General features: G+C 37.5%; 1 protein-coding gene across 3 annotated transcripts; it reads left to right on the top strand.

The window, feature by feature from the left end:
- The first annotated feature begins 381 nt into the window (after positions 1–381).
- Positions 382–15,952, top strand: LOC103714531 (transcription factor MYB3R-1-like). Of its 3 annotated transcripts, XM_008801925.4 has the most exons (13): positions 382–528; positions 1,030–1,304; positions 1,525–1,579; positions 2,645–2,702; positions 3,886–3,980; positions 4,136–4,239; positions 8,024–8,152; positions 8,910–10,770; positions 11,976–12,322; positions 13,550–13,667; positions 14,341–14,571; positions 15,557–15,716; positions 15,808–15,952. In XM_008801925.4, exons 2-12 carry the CDS (start codon positions 1,168–1,170, stop codon positions 15,689–15,691), a joined length of 3,270 nt encoding a protein of 1,089 aa, XP_008800147.2. In that variant the 5' UTR covers positions 382–528; positions 1,030–1,167; the 3' UTR covers positions 15,692–15,716; positions 15,808–15,952. The 3 variants fall into 3 exon arrangements, with proteins under 3 accessions (XP_008800147.2, XP_008800072.2, XP_038986184.1); XM_008801850.4 differs by having other exon boundaries at positions 15,557–15,937; XM_039130256.1 differs by having other exon boundaries at positions 391–528; positions 1,158–1,304; positions 15,557–15,937.
- Positions 15,953–16,747: the final 795 nt, after the last annotated feature.

Below are 16,747 nucleotides of genomic sequence, written 5' to 3'. Positions count from 1 at the left end.
TGATTTTTTTTTTAACATAAAATTATTAAGTCGCTCTTTATGTTTCTATAGCATTAGCTCACTTATCCATGCGATTAGTGGGCTAATCAGAGCCAAATGCTCCTTGGGTTGGACGGCAATAATTAGCAGTTAATGGTCCCCCGGGACCCCCCGGCCGGTCACCGATCCGCCCTCCCACCGCCTATAGCCGGTTGTCAGCCGTTGGGATTCAAAATATTGAAGCGCAACCCGACACGGACGCCCTCGTAAAGGACGGCGTAGATCTTTTCGTGCACTTTGTAGAGAAGCCTCCTCCGTCCGATTGGACGAAAGTTGCTCGAGGTTTAATGGTAGGGTTTGAAACTGCTCCCGTGGCCGGTATGCCCTTTTTAAGCGGAAAAAATAAAGAGAGAGAAGAAGAATAAAATCCTCTCCTCTTCAGTCTTCGGACCGTTTCTCTATCTCTCTCTCGATTCGAAGCACAGCTTGCGGAGATCTCAAATGCGCCATCTATCCTTTGCGTCTTCGCTCTCTGCCCTCATCGAGACGGTGGGTTCTTGAATTTTTTTTCGTCTGTTTTGGATTTGGTTTCTTGAGTGCCATCGTCAATTAGGGCTTTACTCTGAGGCGAGTTGCTGGAGATCTCGATCGGTTGTTCCGCTGAATATTGAATTCTTGATGCATTGATGGTTAGGTTTCTTTCAGTTGTTCCTTTCTGGGTTTTGGAGAAGATTTTGATTCAAGAAGTTGTCTTTTTTGATGGTTGGGTGTATTTGGTGGGGCAAATTTAGATAGGTATAGGAAATTTGGCAGCTTGGGTCCTTTATCGATTGGATTTTCTTAGCCTATCTTGCCAATTTGAAATTTTACTTTATATCTATCTTGCCAAGTTAAATTCTTTATCGGTGATTGACCTTCATTTTGATTGGTATTGAATTCGTGAGTTTTATTGTTCATCGCCCATCAAATGGGTGTTCTTGTTGTGAATCTGCTGGGATATGCTGGATCTTAGGTAGATTAAGGATCATATTTTTCCATTTCTTTTTCCAGTCTGCAGTCTTTCTTTTGTTAGAGGAATATATCATCGCCTTCTTGTGTTCCTGATCATGGTTTGGAGATCTTTCTCTCTGGAGTTTTGCGACCAACTGGGGATTGGGGCTTCTGTCTTCACTTCTCAGTTAAGGGACGATGGCAAGCGAAGAGGGAAAGGGCTTTAAGCAAGGTGAAACTTCTGCATCTGCTTCTACATCTGCTTCTACATCTACTTCTAGTGCTGTTCAGGGTGGGCGTGGTGATGAGATTCAAAGACAGCGGTCCTTCCATGGGTAAGTCCTCAAAGTTAATGATGTTGAGACCTGGGTTATCTTCCTTTCTACATCTGGAAACTCTGTCTCGGGTTCCACACTCTGGTGGTCGAGGTTTGAGGTCTGGTATATCCCAATTAATCAGTCCATCAGCAATGTAGTTTTATTAGGATGATGGAAAATGATTGATGGCTATTACAGAGGAGGATTCAGCTAATATATCGGTTGGATTGTTTTGCAGGAGGACTACTGGTCCAACGCGTCGCTCAACCAGAGGGCAGTGGACGCCCGAAGAGGTAATTTTACATGTTTATAGACTTGGCCCTATTACTCATTGTGTTTGGATGAAAGCTAAACAGTTGTATAAATGATGGAAGGAATTGTGATCATAGAAGTGTTTTGCTACACTTCTGCATTATGTAGATTGTAAATGTTGAGGTTACAGAGACCTGATACTTCTGTACCATCACAAGCATATATCCGGCTTTCTATGATCTAGCTCCATGGAAATGTTTTATGATTATTCTACTTGTTTTCCTTCAAATTTTATGTCACATGCTAAGATATTTTCATGTTAATGCAAATCTTATGTTTTATTATTTTGAACAATTGATCCTTTTGTTTTTTTTGGATCAACTCTAAATTGTCTAACAGTAGTTTTCTTGTTTAATGATCATCTATTTATTTTGAATTCTCCTCTAAATTGGCCAAATGATTTAATTATCCCAACATGGGATTATGATTTTCAAAATCCCACCAATGATATCATCAATGAGCGAGTTTGATAACTGGGGTCCAAGTTCTAGTATTGGAGCAAAAGTCAGCTGAGGCCCAAGTCCAATGCAAAACTTCACAAGCCCTAAAAGGATTACACATTTTTCTTTATTTTCAGGAAAATGTGATCTTACTCAACAAATTATTTGCAGATTGTAGTCCTACAAAATGTAATTGCCCACTATGTTACATAGCAAACAACGCTGGAGCAATGATATTTTTTTTACTTTGTCTCCTGTCTACTGAGTACAACCTCTTTGCATGTGAGGGTAAGGCTGCGTACATCTGACTCTCTCTAGACCCTACAGTGGCAGAGTCTTTTTTATCTCCTATCTACCAAGTAACTTGCTCCTTCGTCATGCCCAATGCTTTCCTGTTTCAACCTTATTTTAACACATTATCTGCAAGCATGAGTCTATTGGGAGTGGTTTTTTGAATTCTGTTGAGCATATTAATGTGCATATTTTATATATATATATATTACTCTCATCTATGACAGGCTATTTTGCTCTTCTATTGCTTTCAAAACTCGTGTTTTTCTGGGTTTATATAGTTAATGTGATGTATTATTTTGATTATACATGCAGGATGCAATACTGCGAAGAGCTGTCCAGAAGTTTAGAGGAAAAAATTGGAAAAAGATAGGTATTCATTATGAAAAATTGACATAACTTATACCCTAATGCTAGATTATGAAAGTGGTCAAGATGGCTTATTCTTTTTTTATGTTGAATTTTATATTAATTAAGTTTATATATATTTTTTTGAAAAAATCATTTAAACATGCTATTCTATCTTCCTGAGCTCTGGCATGCTCAATACCATTCATGGTACATCTATCTGTGGGCTTATTGACAGTTATACGAGGATCGCATTTATTTGACTTTCCAATATGAGTCTTTTCCTAGGAAACTTTGGGAATTGGAGTCAAAGTTGATACTGAATCCATTGATAATTGGACCTTCTGCTACGTTTTGAAAATTTTCAGTGCACTTTTCTTCCTACTCATGGCTTCCATCAATATCATGATTAAAAAAACATGTACAGTATATAATGGTGCAGAACAACTAATTTTCCTTCTGAAAGTCTGCTGTTTTCCATATTTTTATCTATGGATCTGGTATATTTGCCTTTTCTCTTCTTGGCCTGTACTACCAAGTTGATTACAATTTGGTTTGCAAGTCTTACAGGGAAGGTTACCTCCATTTTTGGCTATAAATGGAAATTATATTTAATTCTTTTAATTGCAAACTATTAGCTATAATTTTGGATGCCTAAGTGCATTATCTTTGAACTTACTCTGAAAACATGTACGCAGTGTTGTAGGCATATTTAGCTCCCGGTAATGTTGTTGTCAGCAAATGAATGAACCTTTTATCATGTTCTTTTGTTTTCTCTCGCTCTCTTAATTTTGGAATAAGAGAGAAACACATACATTCTGAGAACATATGCTTGTTCTCTCAATGTCTTGATATATACATACATACATACATACATACATACATACATACATACATACATACATACATACATACATATATATATATATATATATATATATATATATATATTGTATTTGTGGGAAATTATGAAATTCTGTGTTCCTTCTTGAGTCTATTTATTCTGTTTGCCAGATTTTAGTAGTTCACTCTATTCTGCTTGGAAAACTTAAGCTTTCTATTTTACCTCAGCAGATGTTCTTATAGTCAGTTTACTTTAAGCAATTAGAGGTTATATCTTGCATATATGTCAAAATATTTCTTATTTCTTCTCATATATTGAACTTTATATGCATGCTTTGTTACTGTTTTGTCTTTATGCTTTGCAGCCGAATGTTTCCCAGACCGGACCGATGTTCAGTGCTTGCACAGGTGGCAGAAGGTTTTAAATCCTGAGCTTGTGAAAGGACCATGGTCAAAAGAGGTAACATGTTCTAGACGTATGTGATATAATTATGTAACTTATCCATTATTTACTCTGCTTTATTTTTTTTCCAAATTTGGTTGAACTGTTCCTCAGAAAACATTGGATTGACCTGTCCTTAAGTGAAGTAGTGTATTGCTTTTTTCCTTTAACAGGAAGATGAGAAAATCATTGAAATGGTAAACAAATATGGACCAAAGAAGTGGTCCACCATTGCTCAAGCATTACCTGGACGCATCGGAAAACAATGCCGGGAAAGGTATGCCAGTTAGGATCACATGAATTCATATCGGTCTTTTATCATTTCCACTTGGTGATTTTGTAATTTCTTTCTCTATTACATCTCTAAAAATCCAATGATTAGTTTTAGTTACATTCAATTTTTAATAAAAAATTTGGTGCCAAATTTGACTAAAATTGATCACTATTAAGATTTGAGCAAGTGTTGAGTTTTTAAAATATTATGGTACCAGCCTAGCATAAACACATGATATAAAGCTGTTTTATATTTGTAGAATATATGTGCATACATTCACATAACCATATAACTAGTAAAGAAGACAACTTGGATAACTTTGCAGACGAACACAATGGAGTGACTATCTATATTTAACATTGCCCTTAACCTTAAGAGGGATCTCCACAAAGAATTTGCTAAATAATGTAGAATAGTGCACATGGCAATAGTACTTGAAATTAGAAGAGGCATGCAAAGGTTGTAGTATAACAGTAAGGAGCGGCAATGTAGGCCAAAATCTTTCAAACCCTATACAAATACAGATCCAGTCCATATTGGGTTTGAATCAAGGAAATTGTGCTTAATTTATTGCCTTTGTTTGGATTCAGATCCCACCGAACAGATCCAAAGACGTTCAATTTCTTTTACATACATGCAAGTCCAAACTTTAGTCCTGATAACATGATCTTATATACTGAGTTCTGCCTGTCCTATCTCCCTTTCTTTCTCCATCCGTTGTACCTTCTTCCTGACTAAGCCCATTCACTCCCATTCCCATTCCTCTCCCTTACCCATTCACTCCTACATGGTGATGCCACATGCAACATTAAACTCGCAACAGGAACCACTCGATGGCCCTATCGAGTAATGGCACCACTAGTAGGAACTGCATTCACTAACCCTAACTCCACTCCTTGCCACTTGATGCCATGGTACTCTAGGCTACCTAGGCACCTACCTAGACCATGATCCCACCTGCCTCTGTACAGATTTTCTGTAAACCCATGCCCTTTCCCATCTTCCCACCTTTACACTGTTCCCTTTTATTGCCATTGTCTCACTCCTTCCCTTGTCCCAGATTCCTTTCCCAACTTCCAACATATTTCCTTGCATATCCTCCCTATTCTCCAATTACCCATCTTATCCTAATTTGAGACCATATCCAATCAGGTAATGGAGTTAGGTCCTTGGTCCTTTATTGAGCTTGGATCATGTACAGAGCCAACAATGCCCCTTTGGATTCAAACCGTAGGTATCGACCCTTTGTTTCTTTTGGTAGCAGCAAGTAGAATCGACAGAAGATGTGGCTTAGCTATGGGTTCAATGAAGTAGCTCCAAATGTTGAGGGCAATTTTTTCCATTAATGGATGCTACGATGCTTTAAGGAGTTAGGTCTTTTTGTGAGCATCTTAAGATGATAGTGGTTTAATGATTGCCATTCCATAGGTGTAGGTATGTATAAAAGTCAGCTGATTTTAGCTGGGCCGGCAAACACTCAATTGAAAGGGAAAGTTCGATATGCAATCTACTGCTAACGGCAAAGACCTGCTGTTCCACTAATTAAGTTAGAAGCACATAAACGAACCATGTGATGAAGTTAGGTGTCCATCCAAGCTAAGATTTTAAGCTTGATTAGTAGAATGGAGGACAAGTATGAAAGGCAAATGATCCACATGTTCACCACATATGAGGAAATTGGGACAAAAAGCATTCTTGGACCCTTTGTGGAGGTAGGTTCCCAGCCAAGGAAGATTTTAAGCTTGATAGTTGGAACAAAGACATGTCTGAATGACAAAGGATCCCAGTACTCACCTAGAGAGGAGGAACCAGAGGTAATTTAGACATGGTGTCTAGTATGTGATGAACGTTAATTCACATGAAAAGAAGATAGAAGATGGTCAAGATGATGTCAGTTGAGGGTAAATGACAATGACTGGAAGTCAAGAATCGTGAACTATGAAAATGCATGGTTGTGTCAAGGGGTGTTTGGATTTGGCGAAGTCGATTAAAGGTTTGATGAACTCTTAGATGAGCAAAAACCCAGAAGGTGAACATATCCAATAGTAAGTATTGTGTGGTTCTAGTAGGTTATCAAGCCATGGGTTAGCTACGAGTACAGGACTGACCCATTTGCAGTAATGCTGCAGAGTAACAAAGATGATTTAGACCCTAAGACCAGCAGAATGGTCATTAATTCTATGAGATGAGTAGGATCCAATAAAACAATAAGCCTAGTTAATAAAGAGTAAAACATCAAATATGGGAAGCACTGGATGGTTTGGGCCAGTATAGGCTCATGATATGACTAGTAAATTAGCAAGATAATGGATTTGGGCAAATTCTCTTAAAATGGGTATCACTGAGCAAATTTAACAAAAGTGGGGCAAACTGGAGACATTGAATGCTAATGTTCACAAAATGAGGTGCAGATTGTGACTTAGCAGAAAGGAGGAAGAGTCTGAGGGTTTACTGGACCATGAGTAGGCCTATTGGAGCTAAGAGAGGTAGATCCAGCACAAATTTGACCTGCTCTCAGTGAAAAATCAGGGTGCTGATCCTTTAACTGACATCAAGCATAGCAAGGCTCCAAAAACCTTGATGACCCTGATGGACCCCAGAGATAGAGGGAGAGAGTGTAGATGACCTTTTAAACAGCACCAGAACATAAAATTATCAATAGTTTGGAGGATACCAAACAAAAATCTCTTCAGATTACTATTCATCGTTGTTCGCAAAAGTAGCAAAATAACTCCTAATTGTCCTGATGTTACAACCATTAGACAGGACTAGAAGAGAGCCTTCAAGGAGTTTCTCAGAGGGCCCAAGAAATGACATGTTTGCTGACCTCTCTAGAGCTTCTCAAATTTTTGATGAAATTTGAACCTCTTAGTGCATCGTTATCAGTACACAAAAGAGAATAAATAAATAAAATAGAGGATGCCTACTGACTGATTGGTGAAGTCTCTTGTTTTGATACAAGACACCCAATTCATTTCTACCCTTGATCTGGTATTCAGCCAGGCTTCAACTTCTGATTCTCAAAAAAGGTATATGGTAAAAGTTCTTACTGTGATGCTTTTCTGTGTGCACCAGGGGTGGTAGTTTGGAGAATCTTCAAATTCCCAAGAAATGGATAGGGACCTGTCACTTTATTGGTGTCTGCCGACTAACAGAGTTACTGGTTTTTGGTGATGGTTTAGGCACAGGCAGAGGCAATTAAAGATTTTGTTTTGCATGGATTCGACCTTTTGTTTTGATCAACTACAGTATGCCCAGATCCTTGAAGATTCATCTTTGAAGTCACTCAAAGATTTTATGTGCAATTTTTGAAATGATACTATGATACTTGAAGTGAATTGTTAATCCAGTAAAGCTTGTAAGTTAATGTTGCATGATTTAACTATTTTTACATGCTAAATTTGTGTTCAGTAGCTTATCTTAGGTTTGTAAAGATTTGAATGCTTTAAATGGAATACAAGCTTCTAAACTGATCGACTTCTACATATTGAATATGCATTTAGTAGCTTCTTTACCCTGATACTAATGTAATTTACTTTGAATCAAGCTCATTTTGTAATAGTTGTTGAATTTACCATGAAGTGATTGTTTGGACTACTAGTTGGTAACTGAAACTTCTTTTTTTGGTTTATACTGCACTAATATTTGGAAACTGCAGAATCATAGCTTCATTAGATTTTGAACTTAAAACCATTTTTTCCCAGTCTCTGAACCTTCAGTCCTTTTGATTTTGATTTGTCATTTCACTGTCAATGAATCTACTGATTGTGAAAGTATTACATTTTAGGTGGCACAATCATCTTAACCCTGCTATTAACAAGCAGGCATGGACTCAAGAAGAGGAGATAGCACTGATTCATGCTCATCAAGTTTATGGAAATAAGTGGGCAGAGTTGACAAAATTTTTACCAGGCAGGTGTGTATCTGAAACTTTAGCTGTCCACTGAAGGTAATGAACCCAATTTTCAAATGTTAGAATTTGTAAAAGAGGGCAATCCTTAGCGCAATGGTAAGGGTGCTTCATTGTGACTTGGATGTCATAGGTTCAAAATACGCAAACAACCTCTCAGTATGCGAGGATAAGGTTGCATACATCTGACCCTTTCCGGACCTATAATGGCAGGAGCCTTGTGCATTGGACACCCCCTTTTTTATGTTAGAAATTGTAAAAATTCCTTGCAAGCACTCTTTTCAGGGCTTTCCTGCCAATTTGCTATATTGGAATTAGACATTTATATATCTTTATTTCTTGCCTCGTAAAATATGTTCTGCAATAAATTGATGTTTATGTACGTGTGTATATTTTTGTTTTTGCAGCCTTGCAGAGAACCATATGTGCATTCTTTTGTCTGCGCATGCATGCTTTCTATTGCAGTGGGGTGCATCATAAATGTGCTTCATATCCACATTTGTTCAATATCTTCAATTTTGTTCATATCTTCTTAAGAATTTGATTTTTTTTTTTTTGTATTGGTGTCAGATATGCATTATGATACCATTGCACATAAACACATATTGTTTTCTGTTTTTTATCTTATTTAATTTATTATTCCTGTGACTATATATTGGTGCCACTCAACTTTTCTTTGCTCACTGAACTCAACATTTTTTTCTTTTTATTCAAATTGCTTTTGTTGGTGAATATTGAAAACCATTGTGCTATGCATCATCAGGACAGACAATGCTATAAAGAATCATTGGAACAGCTCTGTAAAAAAGAAATTGGACTCATATCTGGCATCAGGTCTGCTAGCCCAGTTCCAAGGCCTGCCTCATGCAGAAAATCCTGCCCAGTGCATCTCTTCATCTGTAGTGAATCGACAAAGCAGCGAAGATAGTGGCGTTAAAGACAGACAAGAGGTTGAAGATTCATCAGAATGTAGCAAAGGGTCATCATCAGCCTTGGTCAGTTGCTATCAATCTGATTATGAATTGGCAATTTCAGTTCATGATGATATAAAACTTGTGGAGGCTGCCAAGAAGAAAGATATACAAGATTCTCAGTTGTCAATGTGCTCCAAAGAATATTACACTTCCATGGAGGAAATTGAGTGCATTGTTCCTGAAATAGAATGTGAACCTATGGTTTCTGTAACTGCTCCCTGTCAAAATTTACATGAGATTGAAGTATCAGAAAGATTTGCTAACCAAATGGTCTCACAAGAATTGCCCAACTCTTTGCTGGAGGCAACCCAGAGATTACCAGAGTTAAAAAGGACATCAGAATACCATACACACTGTGTTGAAAATCATCAAAACAAATCTGCTTTGTTTCCAGATTCTGGAGGACTGAAAATGCCTACTTGTATCACAAACAGTGGTTTAGAATCTGAGAACCAGGATAAAATTTTGATGGCTGAAGCTGCTTGCTGTAGTGGAAATATTTTTGGGGCAGAAATGCATCAAGATATTAGCATGGCAGATCCTATTACTGCGCCAAACATTATAAATATGGATTACTACTTGGGATCTGTAAGTTCCCAACCTGATTTTTACAGTTCTTTGGCTTATAGGAATTTTATTTCATGCTCACAGCCTCAATATCCAGCCAATTCATCAGATATGCTGGGGAACTCATATTGTCAGAGTTTGATGACTGTAGTTCCTCCATCTTATATATGTCCAGATAATGGAAAACCAGTTTATAGAAGTGATGATGCTGTGACCAGAAACATTTCTGTTGGAACTCAAGATTCAGAACTTATTACATGCATGTATGGTGGTGCTAGGTCTAAGATTTGTGTGCCTGAAGACCAGGACAAAGAAAATGAAACTCTGGAGCAAACCTATATGGAAATGATGGATTCTGAGCCTCCAAATGCCACTGACAACATTACATCATCAGATGAAAATCCAGCAGTACAGACCGAAGAACATCAGGATGCTGGAGCTCTATTTTATGAACCTCCTCGTTTTCCAAGTTTGGAAATTCCATTTGTCAGTTGCGACCTTATATCCTCTGGTGATCTTCAGCAAGCATACAGTCCTCTTGGAATTCGGCAGCTGATGATGTCTTCTACACCATGCAGCCTATGGGATTCACCTTCTCATGATGACAGTCCTGATGCTTTACTCAAAAATGCTGCCAGAAGCTTCATATGCACCCCTTCCATTATGAAGAAACGACAACGTGAACTGTTGTCACCTTTGCAGGAACGGAGAATTGACAAGAAATCTGGGATAGACACGGATCATGTGTTATTGTCAACACCTTCTATAAGCAGAACTAATAATTCCTTAATTGATACCATGAACGATGAAGGTGTTGCTCCCAGAATTTCTTCCTGTTCTAGTGAGGTCGATGCTCTTTATCCTTCAGATCATCAGAAAAAGAAACATGAGATTTGTTTGGAGCAGAAAGAAAATTTGGACCCAACTCATAGTTATCAAAAGGATGAAGGTGCTTCTATGGAAGCCAAAGCCAGGATTTCAAGCAAAGAAACCAATACCAGTATTTTTCAAGCTAAGAAGGAACAATGTGCAACTGCCATATGTGCCCCAACTAAACTTGATGCTCATGTTACAGAAAATGAAGTAAGTATTTCCTAACTAGTATTTTCTCTTCTCCACAGTATATACATATGATGCATCTTCATGTTAATGCACAATGATATCATTACATGAAGCATATAACTAGCAAAAGATTTCCCAACCTCGGTTTCCTTGCATCGCATAAGGAAAATAAGCCAAGCTTGAGTAACTCAGCTAAGTTTTGGCTTGTTTTTATGTTATATAATGCAAAATGAGTTCATCGTGCATATAATAACTATTATATAATGTTATAATGACTATTTAATTAATATTTCTGGAATTATAAATATCCATAGTTTATGTGGCCTTTGAGATTACTTGGTGCAAAATCAATCGAGCTGAGCAAAGCCACTTTTGTTTTGTAAAATTCAATTAGCTGACTTTTTGGTAGGTTTTTCATGGGCTAGCTTAGCTGGGCCGATAAAAGTGCCTAGACCAAGCTGTGTGAAGCTCGCATAGCTAAAATCATGTGCTGTATCTTGTGTGCTTTGTGAGCTTCGAATCACATCATCTGTACATATGCTCATTTATCCTTTTATGATCCCTTGGTGTATCTCTGTAAGGATGCACATTACCTTTTGCTAGAAAAGAACTGGGTCTGTTTCCAATTCCAAGTGGCTGTAATGCTCTGTTTACTGCTAGAAAAGTTACTGCATTTTGTTGAGAAGTCACTTGTGTAACTTAGAACGTGTTAATGATGTTAGTGATGGTGATCTTTTCCCATGTTATATGTGTAAACTGGGTAAATTGGCTTGCTGAATTGGTTTGGAGTAGGCGTTCACATTCTTAACTAGGTGTCTAGTTTTGGTTTTCATATATTACCTTAAATCCAATGTCTTCTTCTCAAATTTCACATTTTATGATTGTTGAAATTTGAAGAATGAGGATGGATAGTTTACTAAGAATGTATTGAATGAATTATTTGAGATAGACCAAATATGTAGTATATGGCTGCTGCCCTAGTGTTACGGATATGGATTAACAACTGAAAATGAAGTATGTTTAGTGATTATGGTTTGCCAAATGTGTCCAACTTGTTCTGTGGACAGAATGCTTCAGCTTGAGCAAAAGCATTGACCTTGATTACTGATGAGCATTGTTCCTAAATGACTTTTAGTAGATAACGGAGTTGTTCTGGAGGGATTTTTGATATGATTGTGAGTGTTTTGTAAGTAGATCTTATGTTGCTGCTCTACCTATTAATGCAGCCGCCTGCTGGAGTTCTTGTTGAACATAATACCAATGACATGCTGTTGTTTTCAACTGATCAAGATGGGCATCCTGTAAATGGACATATGAGAACTGCTGCTAGGTCTTTGGAAGACCAAACTTTCACAAGTTTTGAGATTACATCAAACAAGGGTCACTCAGATGCTCGATCTGAATCTTTATCTGATCTTTCTGCCCCCCTGTCTCCTAGAGTTGGTGGAAGTAAGCTGGAACAGCGACAGGTTCCAATTACATCAGCACAACGTGCCCTGTCAGTGCATCCATCAGCGGTTTCAGTTGAAAAGCATGGTTCATCGATTGACATGGACCTTGAAAACTTAAACATGTAAGATCAACTAAGGCAACCCATGATTAATGCCAATTTTAGCGGTTGACCCTTTTTTTCCCTTTCTGTACAGTTGAAGATTTTTGAGAACTGTATCGTTACTTTGCATGCTGCAGTCTGCTATTAGTGAAATGTTCGATGTTTTTTTCGCTATATGCAGTTTGTTGTGTTTCTAGATCCTAATCAATTTCGATTGCATTCTCAACAGTTAAAAAGGTATGCCAAGTTGTGGTATGTGTGGGCATCTGAGCAACAGTTTTCCAATATGCTCTAGTTCAACTGGACAGCAATACATAATCTGTTATAATTATATTTGGACCAATAAGAAAAATAATCCTCCTGTCAGTATATTGTTCCATGTGTGAGTTAAACAATGCTTTTTTTCCTGCTTAGGAAGTATTACATTCAATTATGCTTTAGTTATAGCTACATGGTGTCTATGTTTGTCACAGATCTTCTTTATAGTATTTTGTATAATAGCAACTGTCTGAGGAAACAAAATGCATGGAATTATATGTATGTGTGAACCAAATTTGTACATAATGGTAAGTATAAAAAAAATGTTTTGTCAAGTTCTATTGTTCTCCAGGATGATACACTATATACTAACTGAAATTACTGACTTGCTTTTAATAGACCTCTTTCTGTTCTTTAAATAAGCATCATGAAACAGTAGGAGAATCAGATTCTACTAATTTATAGGGTGCAAGAAAGACATGCTATTTAGATGAAATGGAATAGTTGGTTTATTTTTGTCTCCACCAAGTCTTCTTTGTTCACAGTGAGAGTAATCTCTTTGGATGACCAATTCCTTCCAACATATCATTTGTGGATTAGATGCTTGCATTCTTTAGCACATATTTATTTCTTTAATTTGTTTCTGCCCAATTACTTTCTTTGCAAATAGCTCTGCATTTGACTGTATATCACTATTATGACTGGAACTTTGTTCTATGTTATTTTTAGAGTTTTACTTCGAGATACTAATGCCTGTGGAAGCAAATAACTGGATGGGTGGAAGTTTTTTGCATAATGAATTTTATTGAATCGTAGATATCATAATTATGCTTTCATATTGGGTTCTGCAACTTTTAGTCAGCTAGATATGCGAGAATTTAGTAAATAATTTAAGAGACAGTGGCATATTTTGTTTAACTAATATGGTATAGTGGGTGTGCCTGCACTCTTTGCCATCTTTAATCTGGTTTCCTTTTTTTGTTTTAACAGTTTTGCTGACACACCGGGCATCAAAAGAGGGATAGAATCTCCTTCAGCATGGAAATCTCCTTGGTTTATGAATTCACTTCTTCCAGGACATAGAATCGATACAGATATAACATTTGAGGTACCTGAAGTATTACTGGTGACTATCTGAGTCATATATGGGCCTAAAAAGTTCACCAATATCCTTATTTGGATAAACTTTATTAGGGGCTATTTGGATATTCTTGCAGGAATATCTTGCAAGAATCAGGCCTGTTAGCCCACCCAACCCGGCATCTTCTAAAGGCCCGCTGAAGTGCCAGCCTAAATCCTAGCTTGTGGGCCTGTTGGTCTGCAGGAAAAAAAGATGACCCATGGAGGTTTTCTTTTTCTTCCTACAGGATTTTGTCTGGTGGGGGAGTTGGGTTGATATGGGCCATGCTCATATGGGCTTCCCAATCTATGAATCCAGCAAAAATTCAGCCTAGATCCTGTTGGATTACCCAAACAGACCCTTAATAAGACCAATTGCTTTGGATGACCTTTGCAAGATACAAATGATGCCTGAAATTTTAATGATACAATATGAAAAGTTGGCTCAAATTACCTCGAATTCAAGAAAAGATAAAGTGTAGGGCTCCCTTGTTTTCATTACATTCATTTCATTTCAGTTCATTGATTCGTTTTATGGAGTTTAAACTAGAGACATTTTAGCTTTCATTTCATGATTGATTTTTGTCATTTGTTTTCGATATCTTATGAACCTTGAAGTTCTTTTACTCACTTTTAGTAGCTCTGGTCTCTGATCTTTCCAGGACATAGGGTACTTCGTGAGCCCGGGAGACAGAACCTATGATGCCATTGGACTGATGAGACAGTTAAGTGAGCACACTGCTTCTGCTGTGGCCGAGGCACAGGAGGTATTGGCAAGTGGAAGCCCTGGAGTGGCTTTTGACAAAAGACACTCGGGCAAGGAAGATTTCCAGAAAGAAAATATTCAGTCAGACAAAGAACTGGGAGATCATCCTGTGACACCAAAAGTCATGGTAGTATGCTCTTGATGTTTTAAGTTTCTCCCCTCCTGCTATAGTTCTCACTAGACCGGCTTAGTTCTGAGTCCACATTTTTTATGTCAGTAATTGATCTGCCATCTGCATTGACATTCCCGCTGGGTCATCCTCCTCTGGCATGGGTGGATGTGATACTGCACAAAAGTGCTTCAAAGCTTTCATATGCAACATGGGCAGCAGATCTAGCCCCCTCAAATACAAATTTTGTATGAGGACAATGCTGAACTTAGCATTGTCTTGCTGCTAGGCTCTTGATGACTTTAATCTGTCAGTGCAATTTTCTTATTCTGGATCCACATTTTCAATGCCATTGATGGATCTGCCATCTTCATTGACGTCCCCACCAAGACTGTCCTCCTATATTAGGTGGACGTGATACTTAACATGAAGGGACAACATAGACAACAGATCTAGCCACCTGAACACGAATGTTGTGTGAGGACAATTCAGAACTTAGCATCATCTACTTCTAACCTGGAGCAACTAAAAGATCTGCTAGTGCAATTTGCTCATAATATTTGTAATGTCCTTGTGATGACTTGAAAGGCTAACATGTTTATCTGAAGATGGTCAAATTGTTAGGGGGGGATCTAGAATTCAAAGCATCTAACCTATACCAAAGTTTAGGGAAGGAGATTATTAAAATGGCTTTGAAAAAAAGGAAATCTATGATTTTTGTATCACATATAACTATAGATAATATTTGTTTTGACATTATTGACCTTATTAGCATGTTTATGATATGTGATAGAAATGTAACTTCTGAACATTTGTGTCTCCTTCATACATTTTGTCTAGAAGCTTTTTCTTTCCTCCTTATCAATATCTTTTTTTTTATTTTCTTTTTTCTTTTAACAAGCAACACTTAGGCATGCTATTTTTAGTTTTTAACAAGAAGTAAACCTCTGTATATTTTTTCATGATTTAACTTTATTCTACTAACATTTTGAATGTTTCCCAGATGGAGGCGCGAGTTCTTGATTTCAGTGCATGTGCAACACCTGTCAGGAAAACAGAAAATAAGAAAGTAGGCAATATGGGAACTTCAGTAAACTTCTCAAGCCCATCTTCTTATCTTATGAAGGGATGCCGGTAGCTGGTTGTTGTCCGTTATGCCAAAAGTAAATATCTATATTGTGTTGATGTTATTATAGTAATACTTATATGCCTGTTGCTGTCGTCGCTCTTGATTTGTCTTATTCTGGTTTTTAGGGATATTTTTATGTGTTTCAAGTTCAAGTTGGTCCTGCATTTTTCCAATTACAAGACAGCTAACCGGGTCTTTGATGAAGGGCCTCATCCAAATATATAATGTTTAATTTTATGTTCTTCCATTGAACCATGTTATTTACTTTCCCATTCGGCTCAGTTTCTCTGATACCTTTCTTTCCTTATTCCTGTCATCTAGCCCTTTCACGTAGATTATGGTCTTATTTTGTTGGTAATAGTAAGAGCAAGCAAATCTTTCGCTTGCTATTGGAAGAAAGGAAATCTCAGAGAGAAACTTGAGGAAGCATCACTGCTTGTAGTTATTATAAAGTATTACAAGAAGTCATTGATCAGAAGATCAAATTGTCGGTTAAAAATTGTAAATATCACTTTTCTTTGCTTAGAAGACTTATAAACCTGCATCTACCCAAAGCTATCGTATAGCTGTTTGTAGTTAAATGTACCACAAACCTCAACATTTTCTTTGTTCCATTTATTCTGTATGATTACCGCAAGAGCAGCATAAAACACCAGGCAAAAATGCTATATGAAGCTGGGATTAAACATCTTCCTTCTCTGTAGAATTCCTTCTAAGCATTATTCAGAGAGGGATGAGCTCAGTGGAAGCATATTGACAGGTAGTATATCCTCGTGTGCGTCCTACATCATGTGCAATGCATATGCTGAATGCTTGTAAACTAATATGAGAACCAACCCTTACAAAAAAGGCATGGGAACCAACTCTGGAACCAAAATGCTCTTCCTTGGGTACCAAAAAATTGGTGAATCATTTGCGGCATTCAATCTCCATGACAGGCTGTCATATTTGAAACAGATTTCAGAATGAAATTTATGTATACTTTATGTGATCTGCTTTTATGCATACGCTGTGGTCCTGACTTGCTCGAATGGCTTATATGGTCCTGAAGTACTCCTGGCACCC

This window comes from Phoenix dactylifera, chromosome 9 (genome assembly GCF_009389715.1).
Source record: "Phoenix dactylifera cultivar Barhee BC4 chromosome 9, palm_55x_up_171113_PBpolish2nd_filt_p, whole genome shotgun sequence".
Lineage (NCBI taxonomy): Eukaryota > Viridiplantae > Streptophyta > Magnoliopsida > Arecales > Arecaceae > Phoenix > Phoenix dactylifera.
The sequence above is the reverse complement of the archived record's forward strand: the minus strand, read 5'-3'. Positions and strand labels throughout refer to the sequence as shown.

Bases quoted from the DNA above. Each gene is read 5' to 3' on its own strand.
- LOC103714531 (XM_008801925.4), top strand. From the start codon at position 1,168: ATGGCAAGCGAAGAGGGAAAGGGCTTTAAGCAAGGTGAAACTTCTGCA. The intron at 1,580-2,644 runs GTAATTTTACAT...TTATACATGCAG, and splicing joins GGCAGTGGACGCCCGAAGAG to GATGCAATACTGCGAAGAGC. The intron at 2,703-3,885 runs GTATTCATTATG...TATGCTTTGCAG, and splicing joins AAAAAATTGGAAAAAGATAG to CCGAATGTTTCCCAGACCGG.